Source organism: Lycorma delicatula, chromosome 4 (assembly GCF_047948215.1).
Source record: "Lycorma delicatula isolate Av1 chromosome 4, ASM4794821v1, whole genome shotgun sequence".
Taxonomy (NCBI): Eukaryota; Metazoa; Arthropoda; class Insecta; order Hemiptera; family Fulgoridae; genus Lycorma; species Lycorma delicatula.
Genome location: NC_134458.1, coordinates 157654004 through 157677348, shown reverse-complemented (window position 1 = coordinate 157677348; position 23345 = coordinate 157654004). Strand labels below are relative to the sequence as shown.

The 23345-nt window shown below is 29.1% G+C and overlaps 1 protein-coding gene across 6 annotated transcripts in view; it reads right to left on the bottom strand.

Annotated features, from left to right (window-relative positions):
• Positions 1–22103, bottom strand: part of LOC142324019 (FGGY carbohydrate kinase domain-containing protein) — a 49720-nt gene extending 27617 nt beyond the window's left edge. Inside the window, exons 1-6 of one of the 6 annotated variants that reach the window (XM_075364580.1) lie at positions 21948–22103; positions 11476–11715; positions 6397–6508; positions 4382–4622; positions 3464–3582; positions 2144–2326 (exon numbers count right to left, since the gene is read on the bottom strand). In XM_075364580.1, the coding sequence (XP_075220695.1) occupies positions 2144–2326; positions 3464–3582; positions 4382–4622; positions 6397–6508; positions 11476–11667 (847 nt within the window). In that variant the 5' untranslated portion in view covers positions 11668–11715; positions 21948–22103. Of the gene's footprint in view, positions 1–2143; positions 2327–3463; positions 3583–4381; positions 4623–6396; positions 6509–11475; positions 11716–14201; positions 14463–17958; positions 18230–21947 lie in introns of those variants that run through there. The other 5 variants (XM_075364581.1, XM_075364582.1, XM_075364583.1 and 2 more) reach the window with 5 other exon arrangements.
• Between the last annotated feature and the right edge of the window lie 1242 nt (positions 22104–23345).

Genomic DNA, 23345 nt, shown 5'->3' with positions numbered 1-23345 from the left:
CAGCAAATTATTTAAAAACTTAAATCATAGATTTAAACTCTTTACTTATATATAAACTTAACACTACTTTTTTTATAATTAGCAATGATGATCCATTGTTTTAAATGTTTTTCATCCCAGATTTTTTCACTGTAGACAATATTTTTAACATATCCCCATAGAAAAAAAATCTAGGGGTGTGGGCTTCTCAAAGGCCAAAGCATAGGATCAGCCCTACCAATCCAATGATTAGGGAATCTTTAATTGAGAGCGTGTTGAATGTCTAGACTAAAGTGCAGGACCGCACAATCTTGTTGAAACATTATAGCAACGTTACTTTCTTGTTCAATTTGGTCTATCTGGTTTAATTTGGTTCAATTTGAGTTTTTCACTTCCACATTGCCAGATTCCTGAAACTGTTTATACCACTGTCTAATGCCGTTTGCATGAGGGGGATCATTGCTATAAATATGCCAGAAAGTCCACTGAACAGTTATAGCTGGTCTACACTCTGCTAACCACAAAGCACACTGCTGAACTGTCGCCATTGCACTGACTGACTGACAGTGACACAGAGATGTTGTGCATTGTGCTCATCGGCTCAAGGTCTCACCCGGTCACGTCTAAAAAAACTTGATGATATCCCAACAATTATTTAAAAGGTATTATCCCAACTTTAAAAAGGTACAAAATTAAATTTTTATGGTTTAAGTTATTTCATAAAGTATACTCTTAAAAAAACTAGTTCTCCAATCATGAGCAGCTAAACAGGTCAAGTTCAAAACCAGCAGTTTACTGCGTACCATTACCAGTGAGTGAATTCATAATGCAAACTTAATTCATCACTTAAAACCACGTAGTTGTTTTAGGGATGTAACAGTCTTTTTATAATAAAGATGTGTTTCATGGATGAAAGCCTTTATTATTTATTGAAGCTATATATTTTCCTTTATCCAAGGATCTTAGAATTTTAGTCCTAAACAGTGGCGGATTGCATATAGGCACTGTGGAACTGCAGCACCCGCTATTTCCACTTGATATTATCAATACATTTAATATGAGTTCTTTTTTCTTTAATGCTTTTGTTATACTTGTACAATATATAATCCATAAGCTTAATGACAGTAGCCATCCCCCAGTTTATGAAAAAGATATAAAATCTTTGTATGGAACTAAGCACTTCACCAGTTCCATAGCCGTAGTGTTTGGCTGTTGTGTGCATGCACACATAGGAAGCTACACGCGAGGCTGTAAGGGAGAGAGAGCACTGTCGCTCCCACAGTACCAACCCTGACATGATGGTGGGAGGTAGTTTTTTTTTTTCTCCGCGTGTGTATGGAATGTTCCTTGTTCGTTCCCTTTTCTGGTTTAGTCGGTAGAAGAAATATGAATGTAGTTTAGCTGTTTTTTCAGTAGTGATTAGAGGATAGCAGAAAGCAAGGGCTTTTTGATTGCCAAATCTGTCCAAAAACATGGAAGGGCAAAAAAGAGGGTAACTAGTTATAGTTTAGGGAAACTAATTATATATTTGTTTCTGTGTATACAGAAATTTAAATTAAGCAACATTGGACTATAAAGTGTTTTTAAGAGGACATTTTATTATTTATTCGATTAAACTGAATATGGTTTTTAAGCACAATGTGCTTAAGAACCGTGTACTATATTCTTGAATGTGATAAAGGGTAGAATTAGATTATTACCCTGCTTCCAGCTATTTTATTTGATTTTTTTTCAGTTCTTTTACTTTACAGAAAACTTTAACCATGGCCTTGAAAAGGCCCAGAAAAAGATTTTCTGGAGTGGCACCCTGATTCATTTTAGCTATGATCTGCCACTGGTCATAAATAACACACCAGCAAAAACAATAAATATGACATAAATAACACAATGGGGGCAGACATAGAAAAAATTTATGAAATCAAAGTGAATCTTCATTATTATCAAATGTTTTGACATTTCTGTTCCTTATAAAATAATTTTTTACACCACACCAAAAAACTATATAAAAACAGGTTTTTTTCACACCTAAAATCATAAGAGATAATAAGATGTCTATGATGTATTATCAATAGTTTTATATTTAAATGTGCAACATGTTCAAACATTAAACAAGTAGAAAATTAATTTGGATACATATTCTCCACAAAAAAAGATTCTAACTTACAAAGCCTTGTGTCAAGTTCAGTGGGTAAATTAGGATTTTTTGCTCCGATAAGCCCTAGTACACCAGCATGTGCATCAATAATTGATGTAGAAACACAAGTTCCTGGTAATAATCCCATCTGATCAGCTGCACTAACAGTTAAACCATTTCCACATGGTGCTCCTGGAGCTTTTACTATTTTTCCTAAAAATAATGAACAAACTATGAAAAAAGAAGCATAAATATTCAAAATGCATAAAAAATTGAAGGGTATAAATTAAGCTAAATACTAAAGCATAAAGTATGTCTAATAAGCTGGTTATTTCTTATAGTTCACTGAAGTTCAACAACATGGATGAGTTGCCAATATTTGTCAGCAGCAATGATCACAGTAGTCTAATATTTATAAATACCACACTTGTTTTATTTACCATTAATGTTATTAATAGGTTTTAAATATTTTATAACATGATTATTAGGTTTAAATGCCAAACTAACGTATTTACTGCAAAATTTTCTAAATAAATCTTGGTATTTGACTATCATCTTGACCTCCTGTCATTTCTTGTAAATTAGTAATTTTCATCTTTTGATTTTTATGTTTATGAAAAACTGCACATCTTTAGAACTAGATTACACTAATGAACATGTAATATTCCAATTAATTACAGATGATAAACATATTTTTACAGATGAAGTACTAATGAGGGGTCAAGATTGTATAGGGCCTGATTCGTGAATCAGGCTCTTCTATCTTCCTGTTATGTCATTACTGCCAAAAACAATATTGTACGTCAAAACCCAGGAATTAATAGTATATATACCTGTGGGATCTTGTCTATTATCTCAACATCCCAAAAAACTGATTACATTCATAGATTGTTTACAGACAACACTCAAATTTTCAGTTAATATTTATAAATTTGTTATAACTTATAAATTTCATTTAGTTATTTACTTGTTATATTTCCAAATTCAATTACACACACAAGTGCGCGCGTGCGAGAGAGAGACAGAGAGAGAGAGAGAGAATTTCTGCTGAGATATGAATAGTATATAAGTAAATGCTTCATGTTTTCATGAAATATGAGATATGTTCCTGCTTTTTGTGATCCTAATGATGACCACTGATGAGAGAAGTACCTCCAAAATGTATTTTTCAATATAAAATAAAAATACATCATTACAGTAAAAATATCTTCACTATATTTTTACCATTAGGTGAATTCAATAATTTGAATAATATTATCAAATAAAAAGCAATAATATTCATAAGAAAATGTTCAACAGAAAATGCATGTAAAACTAAAAGTATTAATAAAGAAATTAATATTTTCTTACCAATTTTATAAGAACCATCCACTAAAAGATCTTCAAGACCAATATTAGAGAAAAACTTTTTATCCCAGTGAAAGCCTACAGCATCATACAGCCACTTACAGATAACAGTACATAGAGACCTAAAATATAAAATGTTACATTACCTAAATTAGACTACCAAGATTTCTACTTACAACAGACATACTATAAAATAAAAATGATACATTACCAGAGAATTTCAAATATTGTTCAATTCTTGTAAACTAAATAAATCTCCCAGTACTCCTGAAATGATTTTCAAATATAATGCCAGTTACAAAAAATAAATTATAAACGATACTACAATTCTAAATTACATTTACACATTTTAAAAATAGAAAATCTACCAAAGTAATGCCTAAGTAAAATTAAAACAGCACAAATACATTATTTGTATATTTCTTTTTGGTTGGGGTTTAAGGACAATTCACTGTACAAGCCCAAGACTTGTGAGCGAAAATGACAAAAATTTTTAGTGTATGAAATATGCCAAGCATGACCAAGATCTGAACCCAGAACCTTCTGAATGAAAACTATCTCTTTGACATGGAGATCAATGAAGTAGTACATTAGTTAGGTGGTAGTAGTTTATATTACAATGTATTTATTGGTGGTTTTTATTAATTATTAATAACAGAACATTAGAAAACATGTTCAATAAAAAAAATATATATAACACAAATACAGCTATTAACTAATATGACTATAAACTGAGAGGAAAATTAAATTAAAAACTAAAACTGCAGATAATGATTTTAAAAATCCCACAACAATTTATTGTACTTCCACTTAAATGAATATAGGTTCTACCATAATATTAAATAATATAGTTTGTTGTGAAACACATAATAGATGATTAAAAAACAAAACCACAAAACTTTTATTTTTTAAAAATATTACCTAGAATCACACCCAGTAGCTTTCCATGACAAAAAATCAGCAAGATCAAAAAAATAATACGTCTTATTCCAGCATTGTTGTTTTAGATTTCGTTTTAACCATAAAAGTTTTGGTAATTCCATTTCCAAAGATATTTTTCCTCCGACATAATGAAGTAAATTATGTCCTGTTTTATTTATTTCATTCGCCTCATATTCAGCTCTATGGTCCAACCATAAGATTATGTTCTGTTCAACTTCACCTATTTAGAAAAAATAAACACCAAACATTGGCTACAAAATTGAATACCTAAATTTACTCGTAATATGTTACAAAGAACCAATTTTTTTTTTAAGTTCAAGTATTTTTTTGACAAACTACAGACAATCCAGCTACAAAATACATCTTTACATGGTAAGATACTCTAATGTATCACTGATTCTTACACATTAAAAAGGTTAATGAAAGGCAATAATTTGCTTGTGATATCAGAAAGCAAACAATCAATGCAATAGCAACATATTGATTCCTTGAAAACCAAGGAATTCAAAACAGTTATTTCTGCAAGAAAAAGCAATACACTATTTTCTGGAATGTCAGGGAATTTTGTTAGTGGGATTTCTTAAATATAGCACAAAAATCAATGATGAATTATACAAAAAACTGATGATCAACTGCAATACAGAACAATAGATGTGATCTACTACTTGCTGGGTTGCTGCAAGAAAATACAAAACTCCAAGCCATAGACATGCTACAAGTGCTGCTCAACTCATTTTGCCAGGAACAACTCGATCATTCTCCTATTGTTTAGACTTAACACAAAGTGATATAGCTGTTTACATACCTCAAAAGATTTTTTGGAAGCCAATAACGATGAGATAGGAGAATATCTAGAGACGGCAGTGTAGTTACACTACTGTGAAAAATCACAAGCAGTGAAATTCTATGGAAAGGGTATCTTTAACTTATGCAAAATATGAAAAGTATGTCAACTTTGCATGACAACTAAGTTGAAACATAACAAAGATATACACAAAAAGTATTTAAGTGATATAAAATAACTTCTTTTTTTGTTTACTTTATTAACAGCTAAATAGTATTTATTTTCTGGATGGGTCTTATATATCAAATTTTAAAACTGAAACTCAGGCCAATCACTTACCACTAGGTATGTGTGCACGCGCGCACACATGCATGTGTAACCTACAATGTAACTCCATCAGCATAGCCATTAAAAGATGCATCTGATTTAAAAGAGGTCTCAATGTTAAATACCATCATGAAATAAAATATATTGCATTTCCTGATATTTTCCCTCTATTGAGATAAATTCTAAAATTTTCTCTTCACGCTATTGTTTTAGTAACAACAATGCACAATGATTTATATAATGCTTATAGCATTTCTTTGTTCATAAAACTAAATAAATCCGTTTATTTCACTTTTAACTTTCTTTTTAATAAAGTAAATAAATTAAAATGTTCTAATTTTGTGCATTGCATGTAAATTCATTCCTTTAAAAAGTTTTTAAGAGTTTAAAAATAGATTACTCCAATAACCATCCTGATTTATTTCAAGAAATATATTTTGAGTTATAAAACACTGCTGCAATATATAAGTTTACTATACAGGTATTTTTTTTTAACACATAAAATAACTTCTTTCATAGACAAGTTATTCATGAAAGAAAAAAGGTTCTGCTAAACTTCATGAGTAAACAGGTAAATAGAAACAACATATAAAAAAAATGGCAATAGCCAAATCCATGTTTAAGTAAACCAGTTTACATAGATGATAATCAAACATAATATGTGGAGTGTAGAACCCCTACACGAGATTAGATTTATTAGTTATTTATAATATAATCATAATGGTAAATTCAACTTTCAAAGAATAAAACAGTAAAGAAGGAAGGTAAAAATAATAATAAGCCGAGGAGAAATTTATTGAAAATATAAATAAAAATAAAAAATTATCTGAGAATATATAAAGTTAAAAAAGTGAAACTAGGATATTAATGCTTTTTATCTCACCTCCAGGGCTTACACTAACTGGATTTCCATTTTTATCAACAGCAACAAGTGAACAAGTTGCATCAAAGGTGATGCCTTGCACTAAATTTTTTTCAATAGAATTTGTCACCTCCTAAACAAAAAAGTTAAATAACATAACAAACCCCCAGAGAATTCTAAAAAAAAAAAAACAGTAATAATATACAATCAAATATTATATTCATCATATCGAGGGTCATTGAAAAAGTTCTTGGCCTGTCACTGGTGTAGAGTCTAGTGCATACATTGGCATTTATGACTAGTAAACTGATGTCATTAAATAGTATTCTATAAGACATTTAACTTATGTTTAGAAACATAAAATACTTTTAGTTGTATTTTTTTAGTGATATTTATTTTTTTAATTTTAACCTTAATGAATACGTAAATATTTATTTAATGATCTTGGACCACTTTTCAATTTTATACTTTTTAACTTACGCCTATTTAGAATTTTTTAAATTAATATTTATCTTAGATGCATAACTGCTCTTTTCTAAAAATATCTTCACATTTTTTTATATAAATACTGTACTTTAAATGTTTAATTTTTGATGTAAATATTTGTTTTCTGTATTAAATACATGTTTTTTTCTGATTATTCTGATCTTTTATTTAGATTACAAATTTCACAAATACAACACACATTTATATTATACAAAGGTGCAAATATAAGGAAAATAAATAATTACAAAGAATTTCCTATGTATAGTCTGTAACGAGCATTACACCATGTGCATGGTTTATTTTAGTAAAAGTACTTTGTTAATTTTTTAATTTCTTAATGTGCAATTAATAAAATGAACTCAATTGTGACTGAGGATGCAGGATCCCATGAAAGTACTACCATGATAAAATTAAGGTAAGATATCAATATTCTACATATTTTATTCTAATATTTTAAATTCTATACCACCTAGTGTAGAATATTGATATATCTTACCTTAATTTTAACATGGTAGTATTTTTCATGGGATCCTGCATCCTCAGTCATGATTGAGTTCATTTTATTAATTGCACATTAGATAAAGATATTAAAAATATTTTTTTTTTAAATTAACAAAGTTCTTTTACTAAAACAAACCATGCATATGGTTGAATCTTACAAACTTCTCTTTTTAGATTGTAACATTTTGAAGCACTTCACAAAAGAATGTTTGAGTGTCATAGTGGGCAAAACCAGGCTTCCACGTCCCAAGAAACCCATTATCTTTTTTATTACATTCTATAATTAACTTGATTGCTTTAGAAAAAGGTAAGCATATTATTTCTTGCAAGAAAACTTTGAATCTTTTGAAAACTGACGTTAGATAAATTTACTTTTAGATAATATGTTACTTTAAATTTAGTGTCACCCCTATACTTTCAAAGGTGTTTCATGAGAAGATAATTTAGGATGTTCATAAGCAGGTATGTACAAGGTATATTCAACATTAATGAGACAAAATTATGTAGAAAAAAAAAGCAGTTCATTCAATGACTGAAACCATTTGAGAGTCAAGTTGGCAACCTAGGAAACACATTTAATCAGCTGTTTGATCATTGTTTACGCCATTCTGGCATAAAGTTTCCGTTATTTTCTACGAATTCCAAGCTAGGGTGGGTCCCGTTGTATTATTACTGGAATGTTAAACTTCGCTTTGTTTCGAATTTTTGTGTCTGTCAAAACCACCTGTTTTTATTATTTGCTCTTGTGTTCGACCCTCCCTCCGTCATACTTAGCGACCGCGTCCATTCTTCTATCGAGTTATTTTTGTCTACCCTTTTCATACACCCGTTATTCTTTCGTCCCCTTACTAATACATGCACACATCTCTTGTCTTTTACACACACTCTCTCCTGTCCACTACCTGGATCTGGTTACCCCCTTTTTCTTTCGCCATCTTTTCGGCAGAGTAGATCCAACATCTCACCAGTGCAGTCGCCTATGGCCATACTCTCCTGCAAACTTTGTGGTAACATTCTCATTCAAGCAGAATCTCAAAACTCGTCACTACACATCTGAGATTCTACGCATCATTCCACCACCAAACCACATCACACCTCTGTATCCCTGATACACCGTGCGGACTACGCCCAGGATTACATAGGTATTCTTCTGTACTTGCTTTTACGAGTTCATCTCTGGCTAATATTTGTGTGTGATACAGGCAAGTGCAAATTATTCATTATTATTCGTATTAAACGTTTATGTTATCCTTGTTCATGTGTAGCCCATTTTATGGGTTATTAAATGCAAACTATCGTTCTCATCAAATCTACTTTTAATTTAAACACTACTTCAGAATCATAAAACTTATGTGCGATATATTTCATATATTATTATTGATAACAATTATTACATTTCGTGTTGTTCATCAAAAGTTCGTGTTCAAACGTCAGTTACTCAGAGCAAATTACCTTTACTTGAAAGGTTTATTGCAATCAACTCTCTCATTTAATCTAATTTAACTTGTTAATCGCCGAGATTAATTCTTACCTATTCATGCACCGAATTCATATTCTCTTAAATTAATCTAAAGAGAATTATTCCGGATATGACGTTATGTTTTGTGCTTCTTCGTAACTTAATACTTTCAAGAAAACTTACTATTAGAATAAATTCTATTTATATTATTATTTATTTTAATGTGTTTATATTGTGATTTAACGCCTTCTATACTGAAATTATTGTAAACAACTCTCTTATTTTTCGACTCTGTTACACTGTGTATTTATAAAGTTTTATTCATGTATTTTTGTATTTAACAGCATTATTCATTTGTTAATTCAGCTGATATATTAAGTAGTATTAAGTTATGATAATTATAACATAAATTCATTTGGTTTCAATAAAGTCCAATTTCTTTTGGCAAATACTAGCTGTGTGTTTTTTGTTAACTTTACCCAACAATCATAATTAATCTAAACATAACCTGTTTTGTTGATTTCAGAATGTCAGTTCCACTTGAAACATGTACGCCAGAAGAGTAATGTTAAGTGATAAGATTTTTGCTGTCAGAAGTCGTGAAACCGGTGGAAATCTACTTGAGAATTTTGAAACAGTAGGTTGAAAAGTATTTAAACCACAGTAAAGAGTATAAGTAGATGGAAGAGTTTAATTCGAGAAGAACAAATCAGACTAATCTCCATCGCTCTGGAAGACCACTTGAAGTTTGAATACTGTGCTACAAAGTCACACAAAAGATCTTATTCACAGACAGGTCACAGATCTTATTCACAGACAAGTCAAATTTCCCAAATTGCTAGTTTGTGTAACATTAGTGTTGGAATCACACATTTAATCATAGATGACGTGCTGATATATCATAAAACATATTAGGGGTTGGTTCTAAGCCCGTTGACTCAAGCCCATAAAGACACCCAGATTCGTATTTGTTCTGAGCTCAAAGAATGGCTTGAAACAAAAAGTAATTTCTAGATCATAATAACCTGTGATGAAACGTGGATACACCATTTCAAGCCCAAATACAAACAGTAAAGTCTTGAGTGGAAACATCTGGATTTGCCCACAAAAAAAAAACTGAAAACTCACGCAACAGCTGGTAAAGTGATGTTGATGGTATTCTGGGACTCACAAAGCCCAATTTTTTAGTGACTATTTAAAAGAACAATGTACCATGAGCAGTGATTACTATCCTCCAATAGAAAGTGAGACCTGTAATAAGGTGAAAACATCAGGGCACTCTCTCAAAAGATATGATTCTCTTGCATGACAACGCATGCCCCATATCGCTCAGAGAACGGGAGAAACACTGAAGAAGTTGGGTTGAGAGATGTTGCCACATCCTCCTTACAGCCCAGACCTTGCCCCGTTCGATTTTCATTTGTTCAGCCTGCTCAAAGACCTTTTACGCAACAAGAAGTTCAATGACAACAAAGCAGTCAGAAAAGCAGTACATGAGTGGTTCAAACAGCAAGGCAAAGTCTTCTATTCTGCAGGAATCAGAAAGCTCACAGAATGGTGGGACACATGTCTAAATGTTGCTGGAGACTATGTTAAAAATAGTGTAAGTTTCATTGTCACTGAATAAATCATTTTTTCTCTACACCTATTTGTCTTATAAATTATTGAACGTCCCTTACAAATAAAACACCCCAAGCTAGTCTCCCTAACGTTTTAAAAAAATCTGCAGTTACATAATTATTTTAAAAAACAAAATTAATATTAAAACATGATAACTGGATCCCCAGGTCCTTGGTACATTATACACAATTTATAATAAATTCCAGTCTTCTTCTTAGTAAAAACAACTGCCTTAAAAATATCACATAAATTTTAATGAAAGCATATTTTTATTTAAAATATTTTATTTATTATTGAAAAATCAAATAATCAAAGAGGATCCTCTGACAGCCCTTCTGTATCTGTCACTGCTATATAATATTTTTGTCTTTTTTCCCTTTTTTGTTTTATCAGTCACTTTTAGAATAGCTCTCATATATCTCAATTACAACAAATTAAAATTTTAACAGTTTACTAACCATAACCTTGTAAACGTACATCCTTTGAAAATCATAAAGGATTTATAAAAGTTAAATACAATGTGCAGGTTGTACTGTTACTCGTGATCATATACTAATGCACAATTTTTGGCTGTTCTATAAGAAGAAACACACAATTCAAATCAAACTAGAAATACTGCTACACAATTTAAGAAAAGCTGAATGAGAGCTGAAGAAGAATTTTGATAATAAGGCTGTAAAATTAAAAAGGATGAGTAAACTGAGGAATAAGCAAATCAAATGGCACAAGCAAAGACAGTTTTCTTTTGGAAAAGAACTATGCTACCAACAAACACAGTTCAACAAATTATAAAGAAATTCTTAACGATATTTTAATAAAATTTAGTTTTACTACTATCAATAACAGGAAAGAGAGTATGAGTGAGAGAGAGAGAGTGAGAGAGAGTGAGAACACTATAAGAGGACAAGAATAGCATACTTTAAACTAAAGAGTATTAATTAAGAAAATAATTACAATTATATTTAATAAACTGGTTACCATATATTTAATCAACAGTAAATGTAGTAAGAATAAAAAATTAATCAAAAACTAACCTTAATAACTGTACAACATGAATTCCAAATGTCTTCAGATGATTGTTGAAAAAAGTTACTCTGCGGATTCCATGTTTTAATTGGATTTACAGCAACCTTTATTATTTTACCCTCAAGATTGACCAAAGCTGCTCTAGTGCTACTTGTTCCAACATCTACACCAATAAAATATTCTTCCTTTGTTTCTCCCATTTTTTTTTTTTATAGTATTTTATTTGATAATCACAGTGTTTATGTTAACTGTAATAAAAATCACATTAATTATTCAAAATATTAATAATTTTACATTATATAAATTTATAGGACACAAAATAAAAAAATTAATTACAAACTGATGCGGCTAACTTACTAGTGAATGATGATAATAAAAAATAAAATTTCAAAAATATAAACACACACCAAAATTAGAATATGTTGAACAAAAAGAAAAAAATCAATACTGCAAATTTAAATATTATCGTAAGCAAAGCTGAAGAGATAAAGTGGTTTTAAAAGGGGAAATTTTTTTTATGTGGATGACAAGAAGACAGTTATTAATAACCCATAAACAAAAGAGAAAAAGGAAAAAATAATTGGTACTATAATCATAGAAATTTTTATTTATACAGTTCTATACATAAATTTACATAAGCAAAATAAATAGAATGAAAAATAAAATTGGAAACTACAATTTCACATGCATAAAAAACTGAAAATATAACCGCTATTTAAGAACATATCTGAAAAATTACTAAAAGCACTCAATTTTAAAACGCCACAACAAAAATTAATATTAACTAATAACTTAACATTTAAAAAATAAAACATAACTAAAAGTTTGTAGAGACGTCATCAGCACGACATAAACTCCAACAAAATAGTTCATCAAAAAAAAACTTAAGACAATAAATTAAATATGCAAAAATCAACTACAATTAATCTATTAGAATAGAATTTTAAATTTATGAGCAAAATACTAGTTGGAAATTTTAATGAAAGTTCTCTTCCAGGTAATATAAATAAGGAATGATATAATCATAAGAGCATTGGTTCTACTTGCAATTATACTGGCTGTTAACAAGGTGTAAGAACCCTTAAATAATTTATCAACAGTTAAAAATAGAAAAATTATAAATTAACCAAACTGTTACTCAAAATTGATAAAATTGCCAATAAAACTATTCACATAAGTAAATTGTTTAGTAATTTATTATTCGAGTCTGTGAAAACTGTGTAATACAAGCAAAATAAAAATGATCTATAATTACATAAAGAGGGTTTTTGTTTGTTCGGTATTAACAAAAAACTATTCAATCAACTGCAACCAAATTTTTACCATATTTCTTGACATAACTGAGAACGTTTTTATATGTATTTCATCTCAAAAAATCTTGAAAAAAAAAAAATATATATATATGTAGTTGTGGAGATTTTCCAGTTGAAGCACAAACTTTAATGAATTGAATTAATGAACTGTGAACCGTGAGTCTCTATCACTGCATGAGCTGGGCTTGAACAGAATGATTCACATCAATTGAATGAATGATATTACAAAAATAATAGAATTAAATTTACGTTAAATAAAATAATATTAAATAAATTTCTGTTTAACAATAATGGACTCCTGTGGGGACTGCGTGTGAGGCTAGAGTGGTGAGGTATGTGAGCACCTCATGGAAGGCTAGACCAATCATCACCATCAACCGGTAACAAATGGGGTGTCCCTGGAGTGCTGTTTTGAGAGGTACAATGGGGTGCTCTTATAATATCTCTGCAAACAATCATCCAATTTTCAAAATTCAAATGGGGTATTTGTTAGTAGGTTGAAGGCTAACTTTTGCATGAATCAGGTACTCTCAATCAAACAAATCGCAGTTATTCGAAAATGTATATATGTATAAAGTTTGTCTGTTTGTTATCGCATCGCACGAGAACCAACTGACTGATTACTTTCAAATTTATGTTATCCCACAAACGTTTTTAAGCAATCGACCCAGGGCCCTAGCTCCCTTGAAAATTAAGATATTAAATATATTTATTATTTCTTCGCCCCCCAAGGAGGGTGAAGTAGTGACTTAAAGATATTCATTAAGGAAAAAATAGATTAATCCTTTTACTTCATTATTATATTTTTGCCACCATGCCAAAGAAATAAGTAATGACTTTTTTGTCATTAAAGGTATGAGTACTTTAATTACCATTATTCTATCTTTTGTAATTTAGTTTCTTTTTCAGGTTTCTATAAAGCCTGAATGTGATAATTTTTAATCAGTATTATTCTCACAACCATTTGGATAATGTACTGTCCAGGAGGGTCCAGGGGGTGGAACCCTCTGGATAGATGGAAATGGCAACTGAAGCAAGCTCTGCAGCCATGAGGTAGACCCCTTGGCCCCGGGACCATGTATATATATTACGAAATTGGGTAGCTGAATTGCATATATTTCATAAAATGTATGCAGTACCACATGTAAATTAAAGTCTGCATATAAAAACAGGATTAACTACTGAAGAATAAACAGCTCAGGGAAACCAACATTGCAAAAGTGTGGAACTATTGTAATTTATGACTTATTAAACACCAGAAGAGCACGGCATATATAAAATGTAATATTCAACTTAAAACTTCAATTAAAATCTGCAAGCCATAAATGAATCATAAGGACTGAAAATAATTAATACACCAGGCCACATATGAAATCTGTATTATTTAAAATTCAAACATTAAATATTTAAATTATACTTACATCACATATGAATCCTTAGCAAAATTAATTTACACAAAACTTTTGGTAACTAATATAAACTGTCATAATAGTAAATGAACACTGTATGCAAGTAAGTAAAAATAACAATAAACTTGAAAAAAATTTGTTTAGCTTAATGGTACAGGTACAGGTAAGGTCATTTGATAAATTTTCTGTTTTAATGACTACTTTACTTAGATCTTTGAAATTTAACAGATTTTATAAATAGAAATATTACATATGTAATATTCAATGCTGAAAAATATTTTAACAAAATAATTAAATCTACCAGTACATATTGTATGACGTAAATGACCTTTCAACATATTTTATCAACAATTCTAATAATAAATAATGCTACAATTACATAATAAAGATAAAATGTCCTAAAAAGATATATATTACTAATCTTAACTATATTCAAAACAGAATTTATGAATACTAATAATGTTTACATATATTAACAATTTTTATAGATTAGTATGAAACCTTGCAAAATAATAAATGTAAGTAGATGGGTGATTACATAAAACTGGATGGACAAAGCAATAGGGATAAAAATGAGAACCACATATGCTACTTTAACATATTGCTTTTAACTCTGCAATTTTTTTTACCTAGAAAAGCCTTTTTTTTAATAAAAAAAATAATAATTCGGCTTTAATTTGAAATAAATTGTAATAAATAAGTTCTGACTTACACTATTTATTAGATAATTTTTTCTTAAAAAAAACTATATAATCTTTGGGAAAAAAATGATTTCTCAAGTGCTACTTACATTTTTAAAAACTAAACAAACATGAAATTATTAATCTATCAAAGCTAAAAAATGTAAGAACTTAATGAATATTACCGTATTTCTTTACATTAACTTGAAATAATGCTTAGATAAAAACATAAAGAAATTTCTGTTATATACATCAATGAAGACTTTATCCAAAGTTTGATAACTTTGGGTAACTAATCCAAATAACTAATAAATTGTGACCAAAAATGAAGTACAATATTTTTATAAGTTGAACTGTGGTATTTGTCATTAAGTGAAAAACTGGAAGCTCTCAGGTGGACTAAATATTTATATAAATATTTTTCTTGAATATATATTTATCCACCATTTCAACTAAGTGTTTTGTAATATATAGATTTTGTCAAAGCATACATGTACTTCTAATAGACAAAGTACCTTGAAAAAATGTTTCAGTTACAATATTTTTTAAGTTTAACAAAACTGTTTTACTTTTAAGGCAATGAAATTTTGTTGGCATTCTATTCAAATTTAACAAACTTGACAAGAATATAAAAAAGATACATACATAACACACATCAAATGATCATTAAAATAATTCATGAAACACAGTCCACTACCAAACTGAATAAGTACAAAAACTATTGATAGGGTAAGGAACCAGAATGAACATATGTATACCTGACTTAATCATCTCTTTTCACTATTATAATTCATTATTATTAAGCTCTAATTTTTCCTTCACTTTTCAATGATCTGATAAAAAAATAAAAATCAACATTTATTAATTTAGTAATTATTCAGTTAATGTTTTTGTTCTAATGTGTGCAAAAAACTCTTCATATGGTCTATCTACTTATACACTTAAAATGTAAAACATATGGCAAAAACAAAAAAATGAATTGTCAAATGTACAAAAACCAGTGAAGGCAGAAAATACATTTTTACTTCCTTTTTTTGCACATCTATGTCACTTGAGATAAGTGAGCACAAGTTCAGCTTTCTAACAGTTTTCAAGTTGTAGAGTATACAAGATGTGAATAATGATGCATATAATAACGACTAGCTGTATTCATCTTAAATAAGAAATAGGAGGACTATTTGGTTCTGATATTAGTTCAAAACTACAAGGGGATGATGATACCAAACAGAAGATGAAGTACATGACAAAAAAATTTAACCAAGATTTCTTAGACCTTTACTAACCAAAATAAAAATGGGAATGATTTTGTATGAGTGATTTGAATAATGCATGATTTCGTTCAAAAATATTGTAAATGCATACCATGACAACTTCCTAGAGCAGTGTTTCACAACCACCAGTCCATAGGACCAGTGTCGGTGCACAAGATAATGCTAGCAGTCCCTGAAGGAATTGGCCTACAAAAAAAGTTTAATAAAATTCTATTTCTTTACAACCACATATTTGTGTTAAGCTAGATTCTCAGCTATGACCCTTATTAAAACTAAAACAAGAGATTGTTTATCAATAAATTCATTTAAGTAATTTACAACCCGACATTGAAACAATTATGCAAAATGAGCAACAAAAAATTTCTCCCAACTTTCATTATTTACAATTGGTTTGCAATATAGTTTGTAGTTCCTATTTTTAAATAAAACAACCTAAATTTATTTTCTGATTTTAATTTACATATTATTTTGTTGTTTATAGGCAGAAACTGTATTAATTAATATTATGTATATGTAAATTTAATTACTAATAAAATAAAGACATAAAGTTTTTTTTTTTTACTCTTCAAAAAATCTAAGATGAGGATCTGCCGGTCCTGTATATTTTCCTACAATTTTACCAGTCTGCCATAAAAAAAAAGGTTGAGAAACACTGTCTTGGGTACTTCAATTTTGCAGCCATACCCCAAAATCTGGTCAAGATTTCCACAGTTCTTGGTCACGATGTCAAAGTCAAGAATATGAAATTTTAGTAAAGTTACTTTTCTTGAAACAAAAAAGGTTTTCCTAACAGTATTTTTTTTTTAATTTGTAAAGTATGAATTACAGTTTTTGTGAATGCAAAGATGCTGTTTTCTACATGTTTAATAGATAGACCATGTATGATCTTAAGTAGATTTCAACTGGTTTGGGACGAGACACAAGCGCACTTGGTCTGGGAGTTTTCAGTTACAAATTGTTGAGAGTTGTGTCGGTAATTACTTCTAAATCCCAGAGAGGAAACATAAAAAATGGCTGCAAAAAATTAACAGATAGATGTTAATAATTAACAAATTAACAGTTAACTGACGGATAAATTAACAGATCAGGTAATTAAATTACCAGATGACTAGTAAAAAGAAATTTATACCTCACAATATGATTTTTTAACTACAATCATGTATACTTGCATAAAAAGTATTTAAAAAATAAAAAAAAGGTGAAAATATAATTATCTCAATTATATTTATGCTTAATGACCAAAATGATAAAATGTGGTTTTTATGTAAAAAAAAAAAAAAAAAATATTTTTTTTCTAAACACATTGAAAGATGCTTCTACAGCACTTTTCTGGAGATAATTACTAAATAATTGATGTTGCAGATTGCAATGCACCTAACCAGAGGCATCATAACAATTCAAAAAAAAAAATCAAGCATATTTATACTTAAAAAGGGAGTTACTTTTAATTTTATAAAAAGAAGTCAAAGATGTAATTAAAATTGTTAAATACACTGTTCATTTTTGGATCAATTATTTGAAATTGGACTAATTACAAAACAAAGTAACTATTAAAATACACAACCATGTGCTCAATAAAAGTTCTCGGTACGAACTTTAAAATTAATTAATTAATCCGTTCAGGCATATCGATTTTGACAGAAAAAAATTTAATTATTATTCCAATCACAAGATAATGGCAAATCAACGAGTTCGATCAGCGTTTTAAATTGATCCATGTCAGAAAAATAATTTCAAAAACACAGTAAACCTAAAACACGATAATTTCGATATCTAGACTAAAAGGATGTAATAAAAAAGAAATAAGAAAATACATACACGAAAAATACGTAGAAATGTTTTCTGCATCTTACTAACCTGAACTTAATTCCATACCTTATATCTAAACATAATCAAATAAATAAATTCCTATCGGTGTTACTGTATTTACAATGATGACTACAGTGCACATTTTCAGTAACTGTGCGATTAAACATCTAATGCCAAAGAATAAATCCCTAAGATAAACCTACGAATTCCTAAACCGGTATCACAAAAAGAAATACATGCAGCAGATTAGTACCAACACCATCTGACCACATTTCCGTAATCTTTGACAGTTATAGGTTATGAATTTAGTTTTCGCGGTTTGCTCAAGGACATAAAGGTCAGTCAATGTTTTACATGGTAGAAATGTAAACTACCGCTTGGGCGGTTCATTTAAAATACTACTTAACAAACAATTAATTATTTCTAGCTTCATCAAGCAGCTTTACAAAACATGATACACTTACTTGGCTTTGTAATTACTTTTTAGAATTTAACGACTCACTTTCAAGTTCGTGTAAATATTTCTTCAAAAATATATTTTTAAAGTTATACTGCTGTAAACTAGGAGCTCAACAACTTTGATCTCATTGATCAGTGAAGGTGGCAATTCTACAAGTAATCTTAGTGATGAAGGTACCATATGATATTTTATTTTTAGTATTTGAAAACTAATATTTTTAAAGATTTCTACTTAAATAGTGTTATGATAAAAAAATGTAAACATGACAACACTGTGCTTAACTCCGGCAGAAACCAGAATTTATGTACTACCCACCGGGTTGGTCTAGTGGTGAACGCATCTTCCCAAATCAGCTGATTTGGAAGTTGAGAGTTCCAGCGTTTAAGTCCTAGTAAAACCAGTTATTTTTACATGGATTTGATAACTAGATCGTGGATACCGGTGTTCTTTGGTGGTTGGGTTTCAATTAACCATACATCTCAGGCATGGTCGAACTGAGAATGTACAAGACTAGTGTAGTCTTGTACATTCTCACTTTTAAATTGTATGAGTGTCATACATATCATCCTCACTCATCCTCTGAAGTATTATCTGAACAGTAGTTACCGGAGGCTAAACAGGAAAAAGAAGAAGAGTTTATGCACTAACAGTTATTAATCTGAAAATCTTTATTAAATTTTTTTAGTCTTTATTTGCAAATGAATATTGATAAATCTCTATTGACTGCAATTCAGCACACAATTTTATGTTTATATCAATCTAGTAATTTAATTTATCTCTTTATTAATTAATATATTACTTATATTCGTAAAGACCTTTATTATTAAAGAAAAACCTTTAAAATTAAGAAAAATAAAACTCTAATTTTAAAAGCAAGTTTAATATTTTCATTTTCGTGTTATAATTAAAATATCAATATTATTATCACATTTAAATTAAATAAGTTAAATAGCTCCAAAAAGCAATATTTACTATAATTCAAAGTGAATTGTACACATTTTTAAAAATGTTCTGTACTATTTTTAACAATGCAACTTGAATAGACTGAAATAAATACAATTTAATTTAAATCTGGAGCAAATTTGGGTCAATCTGTAAGAGAGAACTCATGAAATATGGCTTATTTTGCATTTCTCCTTACTAGAATATTGTTAGATAAATAATTGTTACATTATACATGCCATAAAAACCAAGAATCATTTGAAATAATTTCTACAATAATCATAATTAATTTTACATTAAAACTGTAAACATAATCAAAGGTCAATCAAGAAAAGCCTCTCTCTGATTTTGGCAATAATAATAATGGCTTACATAAGTTATATTAGAGCATAGCCAAAACATCCACTATAAGATATTAATGGGAACAGATTTAATGAATAACTATATTGCAGTGTTCCTATGCATGTTTCAGCTCAATATATATATATATATATATATATATATATATATATATAAATGGTATATTAGAGATTTAATGCTACACATTACTTGTACCTCCTCTATAGCAACATCTGCTATTTTATCTTAATATACAGTTCCATCATTTAAATAAAACAAATTCAAACTTAACTGGTTAAATAAAACAAAGTGGTGTTCCAACTTACCATAGTCTGGAAACATATTTTTTTTAAATTCTAGATTCATGATTATAACACATTCTACATCGCAAACATAATATACATGTCTGTCTCTCTTCTCAACAGACTCAATAAATGAGTGAGATTCAACTGGATTTCTAGTTATAAAAGGGATTCCCGCTAATGTAGTGTACGATTCATTCCAGTAATATACACGCTTCTTAAAACATTGTTAGATGGTTATAGATAAGTCAGCTGTTATAAAAAATGAGCTTAGACACATTTCATTGCCATTGAAATTGCCAGTATGATACTGCTTTCTGTGTTTAGGGCACACTAGACTGACATATGGGTTTCATCATATAATCCAGGTGATGCTCCAAAGACGCCCTTAGGACAATTTTCGTTTAACAATTCATCATAACTTCCTCGAATGTATGAATTTTCAGAGTAAATTCAAGCTATCCTATGGAATGTTGCATGTTTGGATGTTGTTGCTGAATTCAATAAGATGTTAAAATTTTTTAAATATGTATATTAATTTCTAAACTTCAGTATTTTCTATAAAATTGTTTTCTTTCAGTTACAGTGGAAGCCTTTTACATTATCACCTGATCTGTTTTTACTGTAAAAATAAATAAATAAGCAAATCTACAAAGGATCTTCAAATCTATAACTTTATAGCAAATCTATAACTTTATAACAAATCCCCCCTAGCTGAGTAGTTTAGAATTCAGTCAGATTCTTCTACATGTCATACAATTCTGGAGAACAGTTAAAGGTTTTATTCCTTTAGGAACCTATGTCTGTTTTTGATCAGCTTTCTAGTCTCTGAAGAAAAAGCAAAGGTTATGGATTGTTTGAGCATTTAGGTTGTTAAGTACATCACTGGTCATTAATGGCCTCATCCTAGATAAGTACTTTATAATTTTCAGGGATTGTGGGTAAGATGAGTTCTCATTGTCTGGGATTATTTTCAAAACTTAAATCTGGATGGAGTTATTTGAATATACAATGTATACCTTTTTAAATAGATTATCTTTTTCATTAACTATTATTTTTTTTTATTATTGAGATCTTATCGATTTAGATTATGTGGATAAAACTCTGGGTAATCATCGGAGCATGATCTTTCACAGACCAGCTAAGCAATAAATTTAATTGGTTACATTGGTTGTTAGGTAAAGCCAGTTTCCCTAATCTTACAAAATATGTCAAATTCAATACCTCAACTGATTTAAATTTCTAATGTAGTAGTTTGACACACTTTTTTAGCAATTATTATAAATAAGAAAACTATTTTAAAAAATCTGTGATCATTATGTTTCTTATGAGATATTTTGAAAACACAAGTCGTACTGATAATTTTTTTTTAATTTACCAAACTAAATTTGTCAGACAAATTTAAAAGTGGGGAGGCCAGAAAGTACTGTTGATTAGTTACTCTGAGTTAATAATTTTGTTATGGTTTATAACAATTTTCTCAAAAAATACTGGATAGTCTCACTTTTTTAAAAGAATTGTTAGATAAAAACACCAATTTTATCAAATAATCAATATCCCTCAAATTTTCATACTGTATCATTTTTACTGTTAAAAGAGAAGTCAGAATATAAACTTTCACTAGTCGTTAACTCTAAAACCAAGTATATCCAAGATTTATGTTTATTTGGCATTTTTGTTTATTTTCACTAATCCTGAAATTATTTCCATTTCTTCATGAGATACTGTATAATTATTATATAATAATCTAGATACTAAGAAGTGGTGATGACAAAAAAATTAAAAATATGCTTAAATTATTATTATTTACAACAAAACTGTATTTTTTTTTAAACTTTCATAAGGCATTTAAAACAAGTCCATCAGAGTAACTTCCTTTAGAAATAAACAAAATAACGAATCAGTTCATTTAGTGAACAACACACATTAAAAAAGTAAAAAATAAAACTACTAACCAGTTGATCTTCCTCCTTTTTAAAAAAATTGAATTCAGTGAAAAAACTAAAAATAAAATCTAAAATAACTAAATATGTTTACACTAAAAAACTGTTCACAGTCACACCATTTTTTTTTTTTTACGCATATTAAACAGTTATATAGATATAATTACTTCATAGTTATAAATCCCCCCTCTCTATAACTGTAACTATAAAGTAGATATACCAGTATAGCAAGTGACCTTAACATACTTAACAATCCTTTCCAATTAGTCACAAATGAAGTATCTTGAGAACAATAAATTATTGATTTTACCCAATATTAAAAGAAAAACACAAAGTAAATATAGATATATTTAATTATTAATACCATTACTAATATATTGATTTACTTTATAGATTATTTTATTTTAATCAAGGTTTATATTATTTATTTATATTTTAATTACTTTAACTGATTTTATTAATCGATTTTACCTTGCCTTTCTCACTGTTTATTAATGATATGCCTCAAAATTTTTAATTGTTCATTTTTATCCTTTTTGCAGACGACACAAATCTGAAGCTAATTATTTAAAAGAAATTGAAAGTTGTATAATATAGCAGCTCAAAAAATTATTCACTCATTGGATTGCAACCATTTATTTAAAATATCAATCAAGACCGTTGTATATGCTTCTCACATAGTCATAGCTTCTCACATAGCTGATCGCATGGATTGAATTCCCATTAATGATAACGATAGTATTTCCGTTGCCCATAAAGCGAAATTTTTTGGTCCGATCAAACTGATTTTGTTTCCAATAGAATCAAACCGTACTATTTAAATAAATAGAAGTGTCTTAATAAATAGCGGCGTCAATAGAGATTTTAACATCGAAAAAATACACGACAGCAAATAAATTATTGGAATGGGTTCGGAAAAAATGTAGAATAAAAGTGTGTCCTAGCGCACAAGAGCTATTAACTATTTAATTTGTTAATTAACAAATTAAGGAAAATTTTTAGTTTTTCGCCAATAGCGGCTAAATTTTTTATCGCATGTAAAAATAAGAAGCACCAACAGATAGCTGAGGAAATTCCGCATAAAAAAACCTCCCGAGTACTTTTTTCTACGAGTAAAACTAAGGGCGCTAGCGAATTTTACAGTAAGCACCAAAATCGCCTTATAGCTGTCATAAATAGGTAGCGTAACTCGAGGGCGCGCAATAAATAAACTACCGTAAATCTGTTCCTATTAGAGATAATTAAAAATTCATAAAGGTACGGATTCAAAAGACCCAAGGCTATAAATCAGTCAAATTTAAAAATATTTCTAATTTCTATCGCCCGTTAATCCGGATCTACTGTGAAAATTTCCAAGTTGTTGATAAAATGCCTGTAACAATAAACATATTAAAAAAAATGAAAATTCAA